General features: G+C 40.8%; 1 protein-coding gene across 1 annotated transcript in view; it reads left to right on the top strand.

Moving 5' to 3' along the window:
* Positions 1 to 22,410, top strand: part of nsmaf (neutral sphingomyelinase activation associated factor) — a 93,067-nt gene that overhangs the window by 15,466 nt on the left and 55,191 nt on the right. Inside the window, exons 4-13 of the mRNA XM_033019769.1 lie at positions 1,842 to 1,909; positions 2,009 to 2,045; positions 4,524 to 4,574; positions 8,066 to 8,137; positions 14,609 to 14,656; positions 15,993 to 16,045; positions 17,347 to 17,476; positions 18,747 to 18,818; positions 19,416 to 19,524; positions 21,395 to 21,571. Coding sequence (XP_032875660.1) covers positions 1,842 to 1,909; positions 2,009 to 2,045; positions 4,524 to 4,574; positions 8,066 to 8,137; positions 14,609 to 14,656; positions 15,993 to 16,045; positions 17,347 to 17,476; positions 18,747 to 18,818; positions 19,416 to 19,524; positions 21,395 to 21,571 — 817 coding nt within the window. The remainder of the gene's footprint in view (positions 1 to 1,841; positions 1,910 to 2,008; positions 2,046 to 4,523; positions 4,575 to 8,065; positions 8,138 to 14,608; positions 14,657 to 15,992; positions 16,046 to 17,346; positions 17,477 to 18,746; positions 18,819 to 19,415; positions 19,525 to 21,394; positions 21,572 to 22,410) is intronic.

The raw sequence follows: 22,410 nt of genomic DNA, 5'->3' as shown, positions 1-22,410 counted from the left end.
ATGGTGGACAATAGAGAGTGAAAGAAGGATTGATTCAGAAAATAATAAAAAGTTGCCAAAATTGCCATCAGACAGCTGATGCAAGAGCATTCATGCTAACCATTTCACCAAAATTTAAGTATGAAATCTTTCGAGTTGGCATGTTGAAATGCTTTTGCTGTACACGCTGTACAACTTTGTGCATGTCAACACCTTTTAGGTAATGGTTTGCAATTTGCATTCATTAAGAATAAAAGAGGAAGGAAATGTATCACAGTTGTTCAACAGAAATACTGATTAGACTGACAAAGTATATGAAAGTTAAAAAAAGTCATCCTATGCTGTAAATTGGGATTGTTCATTTAAAAATAAAAGGCTGCAGGATGGTGGCATGATGTGTGAGCAAACAAGAATAAGATTGCACATAACAGAAAGCGTAGATTAAGTAGGAAAAACACATCGGCCAGTATATGGAAGACGTTAGAAGCATTGTAAAATCTTTAGCTCAGTTTAATTTTGTAATGCATTGGTGTAATGGAAATAAAGTTATAGGCAAATGAATGGAAGATGTACTGAAAACTTCCTTAATAAACAACATGCATATTTTTTAGAAGTTAGTGCAGAACTTTATTATGGTCAGAAATATCAATCTAACTATATATTTTTAATTGTATTTCAAAATATATTTTAAACAAGACAGAAAAGTCAGACCTGACTGGAAATTCCTCATGTTCTCTTTGGTTAAATTTTTCAATAGCCTACAATCAGTTAACAGTAAATAGTGGTTGTAGAGCTGTTTGCAAAATACTACACACTTATCCCTTCAAAACATTTTCATTCTTATTTTGAAAGCTCCTTGTGGTTTTATCCCTCTAAACCTCTGCAGCCTGCTCTGGCCTGGTATCACCTGAGATATTTACATTCTTCTGTTTTTGGCTAACTGAGTAGTTATGCCACTGATGGGTATACAATTAGTAAGCCCCTGAAGTCTAGAATTCCTCCAGAATTACAGTCTACACATGCATGCAAATGTAAACAAAAAGCTTAAGTTACAAAGGCCAATTATATAGCTATTAAGTTACATTTATATTGGAAGTTTATTGAAATGAAATGGGGAAAATGGGAGGGAAACAAGGTGCTAGAGTGTGATAAAGTTGATGAATGTAGGGCAAAGTCCTTATGGTAACAGGTTCCATTTAACAGATAGGGAATTGGAGTATTCGTCAGTGAAGATATTTCTGTGGGATTGTAGTTCTTGGTGGTATGTAGATTGTGTAGCAAGACAGGAACAGACAATAGTTGAAGATTTCCACGACCCAAACCAATAAAGAAATATATTTCTGCCTATAAGTGTGTCATTTTAGACAGGAACCAGTTGTGGCTTAAACTGAAAAAAACTATCAAACCAGCCTGTTGGGATGGGCTGTAAGCTGATGAAATTCTTAGGGTTTAAGCAACTAAATAGCAGAATGGACACACAGCTGAGTCTTGGGACACAGTGTACCATAGAGGGGAGTTTTAACGTCCATGAAAAGTCCAGGAACAGACTCAAAGTATGAGAGATATTAAAACATCATCTTCATCCAGTTTGAAAACTTTTTTTGAAATTGATTCTCATTAGTAGGTTACAAGTCTTGGACTAGGAATACCCAATTTATAAAATAACATCATATTTGTGCAATTTTAAAGTAGGATTGGAATATTTCCACTTTTACTGTGAAGAATTATATTTAGAATCCATCGTCAATTTTTGGTCTAATGCCCATCTTCTACTAAGTAATTACTTTGTTTTAATTCTCATCCATGCCTATAATGTTAGAGATTAGTATCGTTGATATACACTGACCGTGGAAAATTTATAGTTCCCATTCAGAGACTGCAGCAGAATTGAAGAGATAGAAGATAAGAACTCTGGATATCTTTATGAAGAGTAAGTTCAGTTTTATTCACATTTAGGTTAACGTTCAATTTGAAGTGTAATAGTTGGTTCTAAACTTATATTTATTTGTAATAAATCCTGCTTTTCCAGAAATCGAATTAGTGGATTCTGCATTACATGCCAGCAGGTAAGAAGCTCTGGTAACTTCTGCTCTTTTTTTTTCTGTGTGCACATTATTGTTGTGTAGTCCTTCAAGGAAAACCTGTTTCCACTTCAGTTCATTTGGCCCTGATAAGCAGATTGGCAAAGATAGGAATGGAGGTAGACTCAAGAAAGTATAGATACTGGTTTACAAAATAAGACACAAAGTACTGGAGTAGCCTAGTGGGTCAGGCTGCATCTCCAGAAGACATGGATCGATGATGTTTTGGGTCAGTATCCTTCTTCCGACTGATTGTAGTAGGTGGCAGGGAGAAAGTTATAAGAAAGGTCAGGAAAAAGCCAGGCAAGTTATAGGTAGTTACAGGTAAGGAGGGTTTGATTGGTGGATGGATGTACAGAGATGCTTAAAGGCCAGTGAAAAGAAAACAAAAGGTTGCGAGATAAGGAGGGAAGCATAACATGTGAAGGCAGAGGAAGAGATACAGGTGGAAGGGAACTAGGTGAAGGGAAAAGGGGGAATGGGATATTGGGAGATGTGGAGCACAGGAACAGAGAGGGGGGGGGGGGTGGGGGGAGGTGGAGGGGGCATAGGTTGTTGGTTAATTACCTAAAATTGAAGAAATACCATTGAGATAGCAGCTACCAAAGCAGAATATGAGGTGCTATTCCTCCAGCTTGTGTATGGCATCACTCTGGCAATGGGGGAGGCCCAGGTCAGTATGGGAGTGGGGAGGGGAGTTAAATGGTTAGCAACCTGGAGGTCCAGCAGGCCTTGATGGACTAAGCACAAGTGTTCGGCGAAATGGTGACCTAGTCTATGCTTGTTCTGGCTGATGTAAAATAAGCCACATCGGGAGCACTGCATGCAGCAAATGAGGTTAGAGAGAGTACACGTGAAATTCTGTCTCACCGGAAAGGGGTGGGGAATGGAAGATGTGATTGGTGGTGGGATCAAGTTGAACATGGCAAAAATGTTGAAGAATCATGTGTTGGATGCAAAGGCCCGTGGGGTGAAAGATATGGACCAGGGGAACTTTATCTTTGTTCCCTCTTTGAGGAGGGGGAGTAAGAGCAAAACTACAGGATGCAGATGCAGCGGAAATGGAGAAATTGAGAGTAGGGATGACGTCTGTGCAAAAGGCAGGGTGGGAGGAGGTGTGGTCCAGAGAACTGGGAATCAGGGGGCTTAGCTTAGATTCCAGTCAATAGTCTGTCCCCTATTATGAAGACAAAGAGCAAAGAGATTGAGAAAGGGGAGAGGTGTCTAAGATAGTCAAAGTGAATTTCAGGGCAGGGTGGAAGTTTGTGGTAAAGTTCATGAAATCAACAGGGTCTGCATGTGTGCAGGAGGAAACCTCGATGCAGACATTGATGTAGCAGAGAAATAGTTGGGGATGGTGCCACTGTACGTTTGGAACAAGACCTGTTTGACGTAATGTACAACAAGGCAGGTCTAGCTGGGCCCCATGTAAGTTCCCATGGCTATACCTTTAACTTGAAGAAAGTTAGGGGAGTGAAAAGTTTAGTCAATAGGACTGGAAGTACTTGATGGGGAAGCAGCAGGCATTTTCCACTTTTGTAGTGGGCAACAAACAAATTCAGGGTTCTCAATAACGCTCTAAATGCTCCATCTCAACATTGAGCACACATGGCCAGGGATTCTCAAAAGTATCTGAGAATGTCATCTTTATAAGGAGATTTTGAGAATATCCTGCATCAATTTCTCTGCCCATCAGTAGCAGAACTCAGAATAGAGAGTCTGTTTTGAGAATCTTTTGTCAAGCATGTGAGCAATATGTCCTACCCATGGGAGTTGACAAAGTAATTAATCCTTCAACTCTGGGGAAGCCGGCCGGGGAGCAGACAATAATGGTGGCTCACTTAACCTGGCAGTATATTGGAAGGTTTTTCAAGTATTTTTTCACAGATGGCACTGAAAGTGAAAGTTTCATTGTCAATGTCTGCCTTTATTAGCAGATGGTTCTTGAGATGTGGGAAGTGATCGATTTTTTTCTAGTGTCTCTTTGTGGCTCTTGATTGTTTGACAGCAAATTTATATTTAAGAACTTGAGTGATGGGCAGGGCAAGATGGTCAATGTATTAGTACTGAACTACATGGAAAGCAACCTTAAAAGATGCCATAAACATTGTTGCAATAAAAGGTATTTTGCTGACATAGAGAGGGAATCCAAAGCTCATGCTCTTCCAGCTGAAAGCATGGCCGGCAATTAGAGGAGCGCAAATATCTTAAATAATTTGCAGAGTGGGCGAGGTAAGAGAAAAACTTGGGGCAAACCATAAAGGCTGCAAAGAAAATGTTGTAATTGTGGTACTTGATTACACTCATTAGAATCTACATGCCTATTGCATTTCACTTGACTGATCAGTAATCCGCAGATCTGCGAGCAACCAGCTAAAATCTTGGTCACTTGAAGACCTCAAGTTTGAAATGTAAACTTCAGTATGTTACAACAGCATTCATTTGTTTCATTCTCTTCTTTAGATCTGTTTAATCAAAGAACAAAGTGTGGTGGCTCCATATAAAATGGAAAGAGTAGGTTGATAATTATTTTTATTTTTATTACTTATAAACTTGTTATTGAACCATTGAATTCTATGTATGTATGTACCATATTTAATCTTGCGAAAGAGCAAAACATTTCTAACAAGAAATAAAAACAAAGGCACTAAAGCGACTGAAAAATAATTAATGTGCATAAATTACATATTTCATTGCATTGTTAAACAATAGAAATACAATGTTTTAAACTGTTTAAAACATTGATTTTCTATTGCTTTTTGGGGAAAAAGCAAAAAGGAAGGACTAATGGAAAGGTAGAAGTTATGACCATCAGTTCAAAAGAAATGTCAGGCAGGATGAGGTTAATAAACATGGTAAAATTGATGGGAGTTGAACTGTGTTTATTTCATTGCAAAAAGTATTATTGGTAAAGCAGATTAACTTAGAGCCTGGATCAAAGTTCAGGGTTTCGATGTTTCCAATATGATAGAGAGGGAGGTAAAATAAGTGGAGGAGTTGCATTACAAACCAGGGAGAATGTAACAGGCACTCAAGAGAGGATATGCTAAAGGGTTCATTCACTGAGGCAATCTGGGAAGATCTCAAAAATAAAAAGGTATAATCACTCTGATGGGATTATACTAGAGACCTCCCAAAAGATAATATGGGTTATTAGCTCTTTGCAGAATTCAAATTGGCTAAACGTGATCTCCCCCCAAGAAAGCCATAAAGGGATCGCATTTGTTCTACATTTATCTGGCACCTCATCTGTGCCTAGCAAAGATTTAAAACTCATGTCAGGACGTCAACAATCTCTTTCCTTCCCTCCCATAACAGCCTTGGCTTCCTGGACCATCCTTATCCCTTGACATAACTATATTGAAACTTATAATTATGATCATTATTTCCAATATACTCTCCCACTGATACTCCAACCGCTAGACTAACTTATTCCCTAAGAGTAAATCAAGTCTGGTCCTTTTCTAGTAAACCGACTCAAAAACACAGCTGGCTCCAGGGCGCACTTTAAAAATTCCACCTCATTTTAGCCTTTCACACTAAAGAGATCACAGTTAACATTGGGGAAATTAAAATTGCCAACTACTATAACTCTTTTATTCTTAGGTTTGTACGATACCCTTGGCAAAGTGATCACCCCCTTTTGTTTCGAAGCTCAAACCATATAGCTTCAACTGATGATCCTTTTGGGATATATTTTTCTTGGGGCAGGGGACTTTAAGATGGGGCAAAGGTGGGGGTGGTGGGTAATGCGGAATTTATAAGCGATTTCAGAGTATGTTTTTCATACTGAGGGTGCTGAATGTCTGGAACAAGATGACAGAGGAGGTGGTGTAGGCAGATACAATTAAATCATTTACAAACATTTTGGCAGGTACTTTGATAAGATGTATAGGGATATGAGCTTACTGTAAATAAGGGATTATTCTAAATAGACATTATCGTTGTCATGGATGAGGTGGGTAGTAACGATTCTATGATATCCATGGTTATTACTAGTAATAGGCTCCTTAATTAATATTTACACTGCCTCTTCTTTTGCACTTCCCCACCCACAATCATGTCCAAAGATTCTGTACCCTGAAAGGTTGCGTTATACATTGCGAAAACAAGCCCTTCTGCCCAACCAATCCATGCCAACCAAGATGCCCCATCTAAGCAAGTTCCATTTACCTATATTTTATCCAAGTCCCTCGAACCTTTCCTATTGATGTACCTGTCCATGTTTTATGATAGCAACAGCATCATATTCCCATGTGCTAATCAACAGTCCCTATTCAACTGCTTACTAGTAAGGATTCTTGCATTATAATACACACAAGATAGACATAAAATGCTGGTAACTCAGCAGGACAGGCAGCATCTCAAGAGAAGGAATGGGTGATGTTTCGGGTCAAGACACACAGTTTAGCTTTGCATCCCTCACATTTGCCTTATCATGCTCTTCCTATTAGACTTAGTTTTCACTTTAGATTTGTGTACACTTCACCCTTTCACACCCGTGCTTTGGTTCACTGGATGCTTTGCTGAGGAAACTTAAGAAGATATTTTAAAGTCGACATGAATTGAAACACTGCAGTCTTAGCCTTTGCTGACATGTAGGGTCATAGAGTCATACTGTGTGGAAACAGTTTGTGTATGCCCAACGGTCCATGTTGATGAAGATACCCCATCTACATCAGTCCTGCCTTTGGCCAATATCCCTCTAAAACGTTCCTATCCATGTACTTGTCCAAGTGTCTTTTAAATGCTGATATTGTACCTGCCTCTGCTACCTTCTCTGACAGCTTGTTTCATATCACACCTACCTCTGAGTGTAAAATGTTGCCCCTCGGGTTCCTATCAAATCTTTCCCCTCTCACCTTAAATCTCTGTTCTTGATTCTCCTACTCTGGATAAAATAATCTGTGATAAAAACCCCTTCTGATTTTGTATACCTCTAAGATCACCTCTCAACCTTCTGTGCTAGTGCAAGGAATAAACTCATCATCTAACAAACCTCTCCCCACAGTTCAGGTCTTTGAGACCTGGCAACATTCTCGTATATCTTCTCTTCACCCTTTCCAGCTTAATGACTTTCCAGCTTCCAGCATCCTATGGCAAGGTGACCAAAATCAAACACAATACTCTAAATGTGTCCTCACTGATGTCTTGTAAAACGGTACCATAACATCCCAACTTCTATTCTCAAAACCCTGATGGAGGTCAATGTATTAAAGGCCTTCTTTGTCATAATATCTATCAGTTAAGCCAGAAACAATGCTGAAATGTTACAGAAAGTTTTATAAAAATTTTGAAGAATCATGCCAATGTTACTGTGAACTAGAAATTGAGTTTTATATGAGCCAATGGCATTTTAGTAAAAGGTAGAAATTATACCATATTGTGCAATACAGAATGGGTGGGAGGTCCACTTATGTTACCTTATTTCATTCTAAAGGTTTGGCAATATAATCAGAACAAAATACTGTTAAACAGTCTAGTTAGATTTTGTGATGTCCAAATAGATAAAATCAGTCCACCAGGGGTCAGTATATCCATATTTGAAACCTATTAATCCAATTTGATTCATCTTCAAAGTAAAATAATTGTGGATATTCAAATTGTTAGTTTGCTCAAGGTGTTTGAGGCCTGTTTGCACAAATAAAGCTTTGCAGTTATGTTTGATTCCTTGGTGTTTTCAGTTTTAAAGTATTTGAAGAATGAAAGTAGTTTAACAGATTTTCTGGGTTTTTTAGATGAATTCTTCATCGCTGAACAGAGTTGCTTCCCATAATGAATTCTTGTGAAGACCCAATATTTTTAAATGCCGATACGCTTTGTAAGAAAAAGAAAATCCTTTTTAAGGGAGTTATTGCTCATTGAGTCCAAACTTATTGAGAAATAGCAGAAATTTGAGATTTAATAACCAATGTGTATTCAGTAAAATATAGAGGAGAAATTGGAAAATAAACTGTTTCAAAGTAATTTATTAATTGATGTGATTTTATCAACATCTTCTCTAGGGCTCAAAGGATTACATTTTCAGAATAGAAGACACTTCAAAAGCAGAAGATGTTGTGCAAAGTTTACTTCAGGTGAAATATCAATAAAGAAAGTAATTTTGAGCCAATCCATGATTCATAGTGAAAGCATATGTTTGTTCACTGATCGCACACTGATGTTGTGGATGTGAGACCAGCTTTTGCAATAACTATTACGTTGTCAATCCAGTTATTTTCATAATAAAAGATCCAAATACAGCAGTGCAACAAATGGTACAATTCATTCAGTTGGATTTCTTCTCACTTTATACTGGATATCTTGCCTCCACACTCTCAGTCCGATGCAGGATCTTAATCCGAAATGTCTACTATCCCTTTGCCTTCACGGGTGCTGCTTGGACCATTGAGTTTTTCAGGCAGTTTGTTTTTTCTGTTAATAATGTTAATAGCACAGCTCAGAAATTAGTTGTGCACCTCAATAATGAACAAGTGATTTATTGGATATCATTATAAATCCTTGGAATTTTGTTAAAAGTTAAGGTTTTAGACAAATCTCAAATGAAATACCCAATCTGATTAACCACCGAGTCAATCATTACGTCTATATAACTAAAAGTAGGTATGTTGCAAAACTTACCTTCAGCGGCGCTGCAGTTCTGCCGCTGCCCGTGTGCGCGACTTTGGCGCCTTTGAGAGGGGGGCGGGTTTAAAACGCGATTTTCTCTAGGCTGTTGAAATCGATGTTGTTTAGCTTACTTAGTTGCTGACGAAAAATCGCTGCGAAATTCGTTCACTGCAGGTATTTTTAAACTAAATTGAGTTATTTAATTGTTAGAGTAGATTAAAAATCATCCTCTAAAGCCGCGAACCCCGACAACGGGACGGATCTCATGTAGGGGACAAGGCAAGGTAGGTTGTTTATTTTTACATTAAAAAGGGCTTCTTAAGATCCCTTTATACAAAATTATGTTGAGAGTAGCTGACTTGGGGGCCCATTCAATCCCGCACTGTTTTTCATGCCATATGAGCTTCTAATTCACCGCAATGGCAGCGTTCCAAACCAGCGCGTTCCACAGAATCCCACTTGCAAGCTGATTTAAATGGCCATTAATTTACAGCAATTGAACACTAAATCCCTTCCATTTGGCCTATAAATTAATGTCAATGAGATTTAAAAGTCATGTTTTATTGTGAATTCTTGTGTGAATCTTCTTTGGACACTTAGGCTATTTAAAAATGTTAATCTTTCCTTAAGAAATGGATAGATGTTTAGATCTAGTAATTGAATTTTGGAATTAGCTACAATTGGGTAACTAACTAATTATATGCTTTAATTTCAGGTCACCCAAGTAAGATTGTTTAATATTTGTTTCAGAATGCTTCAATCTATAATAACTGAAAATATCTTTCAGTTCTCTTAATTTTTAATAAAGTTATGGCCATTTCACTGTCCTTGATCACAGCTTTTGTGTTAAGTCAATGGAAAATCAATAGGGTGTGGCGTCAGCCTAAACACGGGCCACTCATGCTCGAACCCTCGTCAGGAGATACGAGGGCGGGCACGTGACGTCATGGGCTAGAGGGAGTGTCCTGGTACTAAAGGTCTCTCACCACGAGACCTTGAGAAGTTAACAGGTAGCTGAGCCTGAGATAACAACCTCGCTCAGCTACAGCAACATTGTATTATAGTTAACGCACCACCTAACGTGTCACCACTGAATAAATGACTCTTAGAAGCGGCCTGACGTCTCACCTTTATTCACCACGTATGGTGCCGCTACACTGGTGACCCCCGACTGTCCGAATTGAAATTTGGACTCTACTGAAGCACGCAGCCTCGGGAGACCTGATGTCTGCAGCCGGCTGCCCAGGCCTGCAGAACGACACTGCAGCCAACCTGGCCCTGCAGTGAGGTATGCCGGCGCTTCCCCACCAGCTGCTGCTCACCGGAGCTGAGAAGCCGCCGCTGCTTCCGCTCTCCCGCTCCTCGGCAACGGGGCAGGCGGCCTTGTGTGACGGCCGTTGAGCTCCCCCGCATTACCTGCCCGGAGCCGACCACCGGAGCGGAGAGGTATTACCAGCCGTCGCTGCTCCACCAGCTGCTGCAGGAGCTGCAAGCGTAGCAGTCTCCTGCCCACACACAGAGCAACGCCGACGCACGCCCGACGGCCCTGGGAGCAGAGAGAGAGTACCTGCCGCTCTCCCGCTCCCGACAACGGGCTAGGCCCACACCCTGCACCGCACCGGGCCTCCCCGCAGACACGGCTCCAGGCCCTGCCCCGGCCTCACCTCACCTGCACCGCACCGGGCCTCCCCGCGGACACGGCTGCAGACCCGGCACCGCAACAGGCCTCGCCGCGGCCACGGCTCCACACCCTGCACCTCACCGGCAGACCCGGCACCGCAACAGGCCGGCCGCTGCCCATGGCCTAGCCACCCGATAGCTCGGGCTTACCTGGGGCGCCTGCCGAAGATGCCCTTCTTCACCTCACCGGCATGGACTCTGAAGATCCCTGGGTGCTGGCTGCCTGTCCATCCCAGGGATTCAATCGCTGGCGAAGTCCGCTTCAGCCGCCCGGCAAAATGGCCACCGCGGCTGCCTGAAACAAGCGGCCGCGCGACTACAAACATGGCCGCCGCGGCCGGCCGGAAGAGAAACTTGAACTCACAAACTTACCGTCCACAGCGCCACCTTCCGGCCGGATGCCGTCCCTGCAGCATGACCACCGGCAACAGCGCCATCGTCAGGTCGGCTGCCGTCGCTGCAGCCTCACCGCCGTCACAGCGCCACCTTCCAGCCGGATGCCGTCATTGCAGCCTCACCGCCGTTCACAGCGCCACCTTCCAGCCGGATGCCGTCACTGCAGCCTGAGCACCGGTTGCAGCGCCACATTCAGGCCAGAGGCTCTTACTGCAACACTATACTGCACTATGGACAATTTGAACTTTGGACACTGATTACACTGTAATTTGTCTTGTCACTGTTCATTTTGTGTTCACTGCTTTTCCACGCCCGGTTCAGGAATTGTTTTGTTTATTTTATCTCTTTTTTTCCCCTCATCGTAGCTGGGGGCCGTTTTCACAGGACCATATAACCATATAACAATTACAGCACGGAAACAGGCCATCTCGGCCCTTCTAGACCGTGCCGAACACGTATTCTCCCCTAGTCCCATATACCTGCGCTCAGACCATAACCCTCCATTCCTTTCCCGTCCATATAACTATCCAATTTATTTTTAAATGATAAAAACGAACCTGCCTCCACCACCTTCACTGGAAGCTCATTCCACACAGCCACCACTCTCTGAGTAAAGAAGTTCCCCTCATGTTACCCCTAAACTTCTGTCCCTTAATTCTCAAGTCATGTCCCCTTGTTTGAATCTTCCCTACTCTCAGTGGGAAAAGCTTATCCACATCAACTCTGTCTATCCCTCTCATCATTTTAAAGACCTCTATCAAGTCCCCCCTTAACCTTCTGCGCTCCAAAGAATAAAGCCCTAACTTGTTCAACCTTTCTCTGTAACTTAGTTGCTGAAACCCAGGCAACATTCTAGTAAATCTCCTCTGTACTCTCTCTATTTTGTTGACATCCTTCCTATAATTAGGCGACCAAAATTGTACACCATACTCCAGAATTGGCCTCACCAATGCCTTGTACAATTTTAACATTACATCCCAACTTCTATACTCAATGCTCTGATTTATAAAGGCCAGCACACCAAAAGCTTTCTTTACCACCCTATCTACATGAGATTCCACTTTCAGGGAACTGTGCACAGTTATTCCCAGATCCCTCTGTTCACCTGCATTCTTCAATTCCCTACCATTTACCATGTACTTCCTATTTTGATTTGTCCTGCCAAGATGTAGCACCTCACACTTATCAGCATTAAACTCCATCTGCCATCTTTCAGCCCACTCTTCCAACTGGCATAAATCTCTCTGTAGACTTTGAAAATCTACTTCATTATCCACAACCCCACCTATCTTAGTATCATCTGCATACTTACTAATCCAATTTACCACACCATCATCCAGATCATTGATGTACATGACAAACAACAGTGGACCCAACACAGATCCCTGTGGCACCCCACTAGTCACTGGCCTCCAACCTGACAAACAACCATCCACCATTACTCTCTGGCATCTCCCATTCAGCCACTGTTGAATCCATCTTGCTACTCCACCATTAATACCCAACAATTGAACCTTCTTAAGCAACCTTCCGTGAGGAACCTTGTCAAAGGCCTTACTGAAGTCCATATATACAACATCCACTGCTTTACCCTCATCAATTTCCCGAGTAACCTCTTCAAAAAATTCAAGAAGATTAGTCAAACATGACCTACCAGGCACAAATCCATGTTGACTGTTCCTAATCAGACCCTGTTTATCCAGATGCTTATATATATTATCTCATAAGTATCCTTTCCATTAACTAACTGAAGGACACTCTCCCTTCGTTGGTCGAGGAGATGCGACTGTGTCTCTTCCGTCCGGCGGCTTCTGCATCGGTCCTCTCGCACCCCTCGGTACCTCGGGATCGCCCACGCAGAGCGTCACTGCGCCCGTGGAGCCTCCATCCGGACTCTCGCCCGGGGTGTCCCCGACCCACATGCAGGAGCCGCCCTCGACCATTCTATTCCTTCCTCCGGTTCTGGGGGGGGTCCTGTGGCGTGAGCCTAAACACGGGCCACTCATGCTCGAACCCTCGTCAGGAGATACGAGGGCGGGCACGTGACGTCATGGGCTAGAGGGAGTGTCCTGGTACTAAAGGTCTCTCACCGCGAGACCTTGAGAAGTCAACAGGTAGCTGAGCCCGAGATAACAACCTCGCTCAGCTACAGCAACATTGTATTATAGTTAGCGCACCACCTAACGTGTCACCACTGAATAAATGACTCTTTGAACCGGCCTGACGTCTCACCTTTATTCACCACGTATGGTGCCGCTACAAGGGAACAAGATGCTAATTTCCGAGTATGAAAGGGGCCATAACTTTTTTAATACTGAAGATATGAAAGTGAATTAGATGTCAAATTAAACTTCTTTTTATGCTTTATCTGATGGGATAAATTACAGACTTGATTTTTTAAATCTCAAAATTTTGTAACATTGCTACTAAAAGTCTCATCTTGACCACTTCCTGTCTGTGCTGTATATTGATTTTAGAATAAACACTACCATATATCGCTATGATTTCTGGCCATGTTGCTCACAGTCCTCCTCCGCTAAGACAGCCTCGAGGATTTTTCCAATCGATGAAAAATAAAAAAGTTATGAGTGTTAAAAATATCTAGAGATCAGCTAATTGGTCCTCTCAACTGTCAATCACCACAATGAAGGTAACGCCCCTTTCCGGGGGGGGGGGGGGCAGGACTATAAAACCCCAGATGCCTGGACGTGAGTCAGTCACTCTGGAAGATCGCGAGGGAGAGTTCACAACTGTGATTCTAAGCTGTGAATCATCTGAACTGCGAGTCTGCAATGTACTTGCAATAAATGATTTGTTAGCCCTTAATGAAAATGCAATGAGTTGTTTGGCAATTTGGTGGCCTGCACTCTGCTTGAAATGCTATGAAATTGAATTTTGTGGCCTGCACTCTGCTAGAAATGCTCTGAAATTGAATTTGGTGGCCTGCACTCTGCTTGAAATGCTATGAAATTGAATTTGGTGGCCTGCACTCTGCCTGAAATGAAATTTCAAGGAATAGCCGTGAGTGAACTGTCAGCCAACCAGCCACGAGTGACTGATCTACCAGCCCTGAGTAACTGAGCTGCCAGCCCACCAGCCCTGACTAATTGAGCTGCCAGCCCACCAGCCCTGAATGACTGAGCTGCCAGCCCACCAGGCCCGAGTGACTGAGCTGCCTGCCCACTAGGCCCGAGTGACTGAGCTGCCTGCCCACCAGGCCCGAGTGACTGAGCTGCCAGCCCACCAGGCCCGAGTGACTGAGCTGCCCGCCCACCAGGCCTGAGTGACTGAGCTGCCAGCCCAAGAATCCAATCGGCCCACAATGTTCATACTAGCCCTCTGGACACCAGTGCCTTCGGCCCACAACACTCATACTAGCGCTCCAGAACACCCCCCCCCCCTCACCTCACTGGTCACCTATATTGGAAATGGTGGAGAGGTGGAATATTGCGTTGGGGGACCATCCCTCCCGTGTGAATATGGGACCCAACGGGTCCCACTATGTCTAGTACTCTTTATGTGGAGGCTTCAAGCACCTCTCCAACTTTGGCTTTAGTAGACCATTGACCTCCATATCATGATCAACATTAGTCGGACCCAGAAATAAATGCGTAGACAATCAAAAAGTTCCCTTCAGAACCTTGCTCTTAATGAGACACATGAAAGCACCAAAGCATAATGATTGAAAGAATCTGGCAAAAGCGAAAACTTCTTACGGATAAGCTCCAAGTGATGACGATTAGCAAGTGTTGCTAAATCTTTGAAACTATTTTCTTATTCTTAACAATTTATTTTAAAAAAAAGTTTAGATTGTGATTTCTTGTAAAATGAATCTTCTAAAATTGATAATTGTCTTTTCATAGCTTCACAGAGCTTCTCAGTTGGATAAAATGGCAGACCAAATTGCAATGGTAAGGGATTTGTGCACTTTTTAAATATTTTTTTTTAACCTTATTTTTAGCTCTGTTCAGGTGAACTTAACATACAAGATGTGGATAGCAGGCTGTTGGGAATCTCAACAGTAAACCAATTCAAATGAACATGAATTCTTAAATTGATCATTACATTTGTGTTCAGTTGGAAATATAATAAATGTATGTGTGATTGTAAATTTTAGTAAAGTGTGTGGGAGGAAAAAAAAACTTCCTTTTCACAGTGTTGGAATTTGCAGTGTAAAACAACAGAGCCTGTAATTTAAAATAGAAGAAATAACGAAGGCTCTTATTTAAACTGAGTTCATTATGGAAAGAGATACCCAGAATGAGGTAAAGCTTAAAATGTCCATGTAAAATACACCAGCCCACTGACTCTTGAGAATCCCCAGCCTATGACTGCTCAAAGTGTAAGAGTACTTGAGACAGTAATGTGAACCTTGGATTTATACATTGGGAGCACATAACCACCCAGTCAGGCATCTCCAACCTCATTGGTAAAAACAAAAAAAGCTTTGCAATTCCCACATTGACATCATCGGTCACCTAGGAATTCTCAAAACTGGAGTAAAAGCTAAGCAAGTCATCCTCAATCCCAAAGGACTGTTTTCAAAAAATAATGTCAAAGGCTCATCGAAATCCAGAAGCCCCTGTCAGTAATTTCATGCTTCTATGAACAGTTTGCTCTTTTGTAACCATCTTTAGCATGACCTACAGAAATCAGTGATCTGGACAAAACTTTAAAGGATTTATGAGCTGTTAGACCTCTACAAAAGTGTTGTTTTACTTGAGGTTGGTTTTAATATAGTTTTTAGGCTGTATCTAGTGATTGACAAACCTGTTTAGCTCTGTTACACTAATGAGTATGTAAATCATAATTTCCTTTCCTGGTTTGTAATTAAACTTCTGTTTAAAATGTTTTTTTCACTTGTTTTGCTTGTGGAAAATTCTTCAATGAGGTTGCTGTTCAATCTCCATGATGATTCCTGAAGAAGGGTCTCGACCCGAAACGTCACATATTCCTTCTCTCCAGAGATGCTGCCTGTCCCGCTGTTATTCCAGCAATTTGTGTCTACCTTCCACGATGATTCCGTTGTAGTTAAAAGCTAAAGATCTTGAACTAACACCTGATGGAAAAGGTGAAATGGTCAGAGATCACATTAAGATTTAACTGCATGTGCTTTTGTTTTACTAAAACTGCAAAATTAGACCATTCCTTATTGTTTCATTTAATTAAAATTAAAATATTTAGCGATATTTTCAATATGTATGAAGTTTTCCTTATTTTCTTTCTCTGTCCCCCATCTTCCCATAGGTCACAGCCATTTTGCAGTCTCGATTGGCTCGAACTTCATTTGATAAAAACAGGTATTATATGTTAAGTACACGAGATGTGTAATGTTCTTTCTTATTATATCTACTGAATGTAGTTTTGTACTGAAAAATGCAGGATTGGAATGAAATTTTTCAGATTTTTAGTGAAGTAACTCTTGAACAGTATGTTCTAACATTGTTTCATATTTTTATCTTTAGTTATTACTTTATTGCAGGAGGCTTTTTTGGCCCATTCAGAACGGTCTCAGAACAATCCCATCTTCTACTTCCCTGCAATCTATTCTCTCTCTCATTCCCATTCATGCTTACCCAATCTTCACATTGGCCTCCTATACTAGGAGTTTGTTACAGTAGCCAATTAACTCCGTTTCAGGATTTGGAAGGAAACTGGAGCACCCAGGAGACTTATCTAGTCAAAGGACGAATGTGCAAACTCCACACAGCAGTGTTATTGGTGCTGGGGCAGCTACATTGTAGCAGTACTGTGCCTATTTGCTGAGTGTATTAGGCTCGCCATAGTTATTGGGCAGTTATTTTATCACAAATGCTTTACTAGCGGAAGTGCAATTAAATAATAGAAATTGAAATTGTCTACTAAAGCATAGTTACTGATTCTAATGGAGCTTTTTTCAAGCAGGAAATACTTGATCATAGCATTTTATGAAACGTTTGAAGATGATAGGAATTTGAAAGCATTAAAGAATTTATGATCCAGTCTGAAGAAGGGTTTCGGCCCGAAACGTCGCCTATTTCCTTCGCTCCATAGATGCTGCTGCACCCGCTCAGTTTCTCCAGCATTTTTGTGTACCTTCGATCTTCCAGCATCTGCAGTTCCTTCTTGAACAGAATAAAACTTCCTCCTTTTTCCTTATCTGTTTGGAGAACTGATGTTGATGGGTTTGGTCGCACATACTCCAATCACTTGCCTTAATTAAACCCTGAGCCATAACCCTCAATCAAGTTTGGTGTTTGACCTTGAACAAAACTGTGAATGCCATGTTACAATTTCCATCTAGATCATTAACTTCCATCTACCTCACTTTGGCCCTTCTGTTGATGAAACAGTTATCCCTTTTGTTCACTTTAAACTCGATTACTTTGGTGATCCCTTGACTGCTCCAATTTTGTATCCTCCATAAACTTTAGCCAAATCAATTTTAGAATACATTCTCCCAAAACATCTGGAAAATGTAAAGAGGACAAAAGTTCAAAGATAGCGATAACAGTTTTATGATTCGTATTGTATAACTTATGTTTTATTTTGTTATTAAACACATTACTTTTTCGGCTTGTATTGTTCCCTTTCCTCTTTTTGACCAATCAGTCTGTTATAGATTCCAAAGTGTTACTGAAAGGCCGCACATGGAATGTGAGGCTGAAATGGTCACCCCTTTGGTATCTAACCCAGGGCACGTCTGCATCACAGATCAAAACTTATATTTCCAGCCTCTGAATAGCTATCCAGTAAGTTGCATACTTTTTGCATTTAATACTTTGCTTATAATCTGATTGACTCCTCAATTCTTGATGTCATGCATATAATCTTTTAACCCTTTTTTTTGCTGTCTTAAAAAAATTGTGACATGTTTTTTTCTGTCTGGTAGAGCAATTCTTATGTCATGCAGACCAAAAACGCCAGATTTAATCAGTAGCAGCTGATGCAGCATTTGAAGTACCTGGCACACATTATCCAAACCAAACAGAGCCAATTTATTACCATGGCAATGGCCTTGTCCAGTTAACTATTGCTTTGCAGTATATTGTTTTAAATCTGTCGTAAATGAACCCATTGGAATTATAATTTGGATTTATTGGAATTATTTGTCCTTTTTATAAAATTCACTTGTACTGATTCACTTGTAACAATTTCAGAATTACATTTTCCAATAACCAATTAATTTTGTAATAATTGAAAAATGGGTCTCAGGGATATTTAGCTGACATTAGAGTGACATTTTCATAAGGTCCTGAAATGGTGCTGAATAAGGAGTAACTACAATAGTACTTATTCACAGTATCATGTTTCAGGTTATGCAGTTTACTCTGCAAGGAATTCAGGTAGTTACATTTAATGAACACGGCCATCTGTTTCATTTCACGTGTTTAAAGAAATTCATTTTCTACTAAAGTTCCTGAATTATATGTGTGGTGTAATTTAAAAAAAAATATTTGACAAACTGAGTAGAATCCTATCATGCATAATTGAGAATGATTGCAATATGTTATTTTAAATTTGTTTGAAAGCCTGGGGATTGCTGGCAAGGCCATCATTTATTGTTCATTCTTTACTGGTCTTGAATGTGGTGTTGAGCTGTTTCCTTGAGCAGATGTGGTTTTTCATGGGAAGGCACTATCATAGCAGTGAATAGTATTTTTCCCTCTCAGATAATGTGTAACTTAGGGGGAAAACTGTGCCTGTTGCATTGTCCTTAGTAGTAGAGGTCATGGATTTGGAAGATGCTGCAGGCATGGCCTGTACATTTTTTGGGTGGTACTTGTGCTCGCAGCAGCTTTGCACCACCTCACATACTTCACACCACAAAGTATGTGTGATGTGCATTTGTCAATAATGTTGGGACGATTAAACTTTTATTGTAGTAAGATATCAAAGAAATAAGTCTTTCGAGCAAAGATCTTCCAGGTACAAGAGATCAGTATTTTTTTTCCCCTGATACAACTACCCAATTCTAAATGCCCAACAAACTTTGTATTATTACTCCATTATGTATTTTAGGAGACAGTGGTACAAATAATGTTGCACGACGTGAGGCGCATTTACAAAAGACGTCATGGATTAAAACCTTTGGTGAGTAATTGAATGTTAATTGAATTTATTTGATTGATTTTGGCTCATTTTGGAACATTACAATTGGTGTGCATCAAAATATATTTATAGATTGGAAAACATGGAGTGGTCACTCAATGTAATATATTTCTTATATCATTGATAGTAGAGTGAGATGGACATCTTATAGGAGGCCAATACTCTGACTTCACCAGGTCGGTGGAAGTTATAGAATATTGAGTCAACATTGCAACACAGCTGGTCGTTCTGTGCCTCAAAAGGCCAGAGACCCAGGTTCAATCCTGACCTTGGGTGCTGTCTGTGTGGAGTTTGCATGTTCTCCTTATGATCGTCTGGGTTTCCTCCAGGTGTTCCAGTCTCCTCCCGCATCCCCAAGTCATAAGGGTTTGGAGTAAATTGTCCCTTATGTGTATGGAGTGGATGAGGAAGGTGGGCAACATGGAACTAGTGTGAGTGGCTGATCAATGGCTGGCATGGGCTTGGTGTGCCTGTTTCCCCCTCTGTACCACTAAATTTGGTGCATATGGGTAGATTGAGTTTTAATATAATGAAAGTTAACTCATTTTTTTTCCCCACTTCAATCTGTTTTTCCTTTAGGGTCTTGAGATATTTTGCACAGAAAATGATCTTTGTTCTGATATCTACTTGAAATTTTACAACTCCAAAGACCGTGATGAACTCTATTACTATATTGCAACATTTTTAGGTCAGTTGATTCCAAATTTGCTATGCATTTTTCCACTTAATTGTGAATATAGATATCAATGCAGAAGGAAGAAATTCTGACCAGTTTTCTTCCAAATCTACGAGAAAACTGGGCACAATTTTCAAATAAAAAATCATAATTCAAGTGATAGTCATCCTTAGACTGTGCTATAGTATTTTTGCATATGAATGCTATTTTAAATAAATAAGTATAATAAGTTATTATAGCATAGCAAATGAATTTGGTACATTGAATTTGTACTTTAGTATGATTTGTCATATGTGACATCTTGTTACAAAAATAATCGTGGAAACCTAACTCTTTGTATGAACACTGTTGAGGGCAGCACAGTGGCATAGCGTTAGAGCGCCATCTACCCTGGTTCGATCCTGATTACGGGTGCTGCCTGCCTGATTACGGAGTTTGTATATTCTCCCCATGACCTGCGTGGATTTTCTCCGGGTGCTCTGGTTTTCACACCAAAGACGTACAGGTTTGTAGGTTAATAGGCTTGGTAAAATTATTAGTTGTCCCTAGTGTGTGCAGGATAGTGTTGATGTGCAGGGATCACTGGTCGCCGTGGCCTTGCTGGGCTGAAGGGCCTGTTTTTGTGCTGTATCTATAAACTAAACTAAACTGTTCATGGTCATTTAGGGCAGCTGGTATAAAGAAATTGTTAAATGTTGCACTGCACAGTACTGTAGCTGAATTAATGCTCAGTATTGATTGCTGAAAGTTAATGAATAGCTCCACTGTATGCAGACTTGCTGTAATTACTCTAACCCAGATAGTCAGGTCTATGCTCATTGCTGGCAGCTGATGGGAAGGACCTAAAATATTAATTTTGTTTCTCCCTCTATATTTATTGCCTGATCTGCTAAGCATTTTCAACATTTGGAATTTTTATTGCAGATTTCCAACACTTTGTTATTTGTACTTTGGAGTACTTAACCTCGTGACAGAAATAAAGAGTAGAATAGATAATAGCTAAAGTCAAATTACTAAAAATGTACCAGAAGCAAACTGAGATTAAGTGTAAATATGTTCAAATTTAAAACAAATAATGGTTTTCATTAATTTTTGTCTCCAAATTGCATATCATTTAAAATAATTAGTTGAGTCAGGTAGATAAAAGGCTGGTCAAAAAGGCTTTTGGCACATTGGCCTTCATCAGTCAGAGTATTGAGTATAGAAGTTAGGTGGTCATGTTGCAGTTGTATAAGACGTTGGTGAAACCGCATTTAGAATATTGTGTTCAGTTCTGGGCACCATGTTATAGGAAAGATATTGTCAAGCTTGAAAGGGTTCAGAAAAGATTTACAAGGATGTTGCCAGGACTAGAGGGTGTGAGCTATAGGGAGAGGTTGAGTAGGCTGGGTCTCTATTCCTTGGAGCGCAGGAGGATGAGGGGCGATCTTATAGAGGTTACAAAATCATGAGAGGAATAGATCGGGTAAATGCACAGAGTCTCTTGCCCAAAGTAGGGGAATCGAGGACCAGAGAACATAGGTTCAAGGTGGAGGGGAAAAGAGTTAATAGGAATTAGAGGGGGAACTTTTTCACACAAAGGGTGGTGGGTGTATGGAACAAGCTGCCAGAGGAGGTAGTTGAGGCTGGGACTATCCCATCGTTTAAGAAGCAGTTAGACAGGTTAATGGATAGGACAGGTTTGGAGGGATATGGACCAAGCGCAGGCAAGTGGGACTAGTGTAGCTGAGACATTGTTGGCCGGTGTGGGCAAGTTGGGCTGAAGGGCCTGTTTCCACACTGTATCACTCCAATACAGAAATAATTCCCTTACAGGAACTGGTTTTTAATTATATTTTGGAAGTATCTAACTGTTGTTTTCCATTAACATTTTGTTCTACAGAAAATCACATTACTGAACAGACAGCTGAAAGCTATATGCTACAGTGGCAAAGAGGACATTTCTCAAATTATCAGTATCTGCTGCACCTCAATAATCTGGCTGACCGCAGCTGTAATGATTTATCTCAGTATCCTGTCTTTCCTTGGATCATAGCTGATTACACTTCTTCAGAATTAGGTAATTGTAACTGTACTTTGTTTATAAAATTTGTAAATTAAAAAAACTTAGCACTTCCTTCTGTCACCATTCACAGCAGAAGACGTACCATTCCATTTGCTTCATTTTTACCTGATAGCGTGGACAATTTTTCTTTCATAAATGTTCTATGAGCAATAAGTCCAGGAACATTTACACAGGTCCAGTCCCTCAGTATGCAATGGGAGGCCCTTTGTTGTGATCTTCCCCATAGCTTTGTAGCACTGCATCAGGCGTCTGTTTATCCCACCACACATACTCTTGCGTATTCAATGCAGCAATACTGCCGTTGATGATTGTGCAAGAAAACAAACAATTTTGGGTAGACCAAGGCACATCCTTTACAAATTTGATATTTGTCTCACTCTATGTCTATGGGAACAGCCTGCAGAACATAGGTCTGTGTTACACAGCTGAAGAGGACGAACATTGAAACTGCTGCAATCCTTTTCAGAAAGCTTATACCAGGAGAAGATGGATGACGGTCTCAAATGCAACACAGTGCCGTGAAAATACCTGATGGCATTGAGATTCCAGTTATGCAAAAAGGATCAGACGGAAGTCATCACCAACCAGGCAACCTACGGGTGTTTGCCTGAAAGTTCTGGTGATGAGACATTCAGTCAAATGACTCGGAAAACTTTCCTCAATGGAATTCACGTGCTCCTTTTCAGCCTCAAAGGCACTCACTCCCTACAGATTGACGTGAAACATTTCTGCTCTACAAATTCTTCTCCAAGAGACAGGTCCATAAATTCTTCAGTAACGTAACCAAATCCAACCTTTGCAACACTGAACATGAATATAACCTCTTAAAACCT

This window comes from Amblyraja radiata, chromosome 4 (assembly GCF_010909765.2).
Source record: "Amblyraja radiata isolate CabotCenter1 chromosome 4, sAmbRad1.1.pri, whole genome shotgun sequence".
Classification (NCBI taxonomy): Eukaryota; Metazoa; Chordata; class Chondrichthyes; order Rajiformes; family Rajidae; genus Amblyraja; species Amblyraja radiata.
This window is presented reverse-complemented; position numbering and strand designations above follow the sequence as displayed.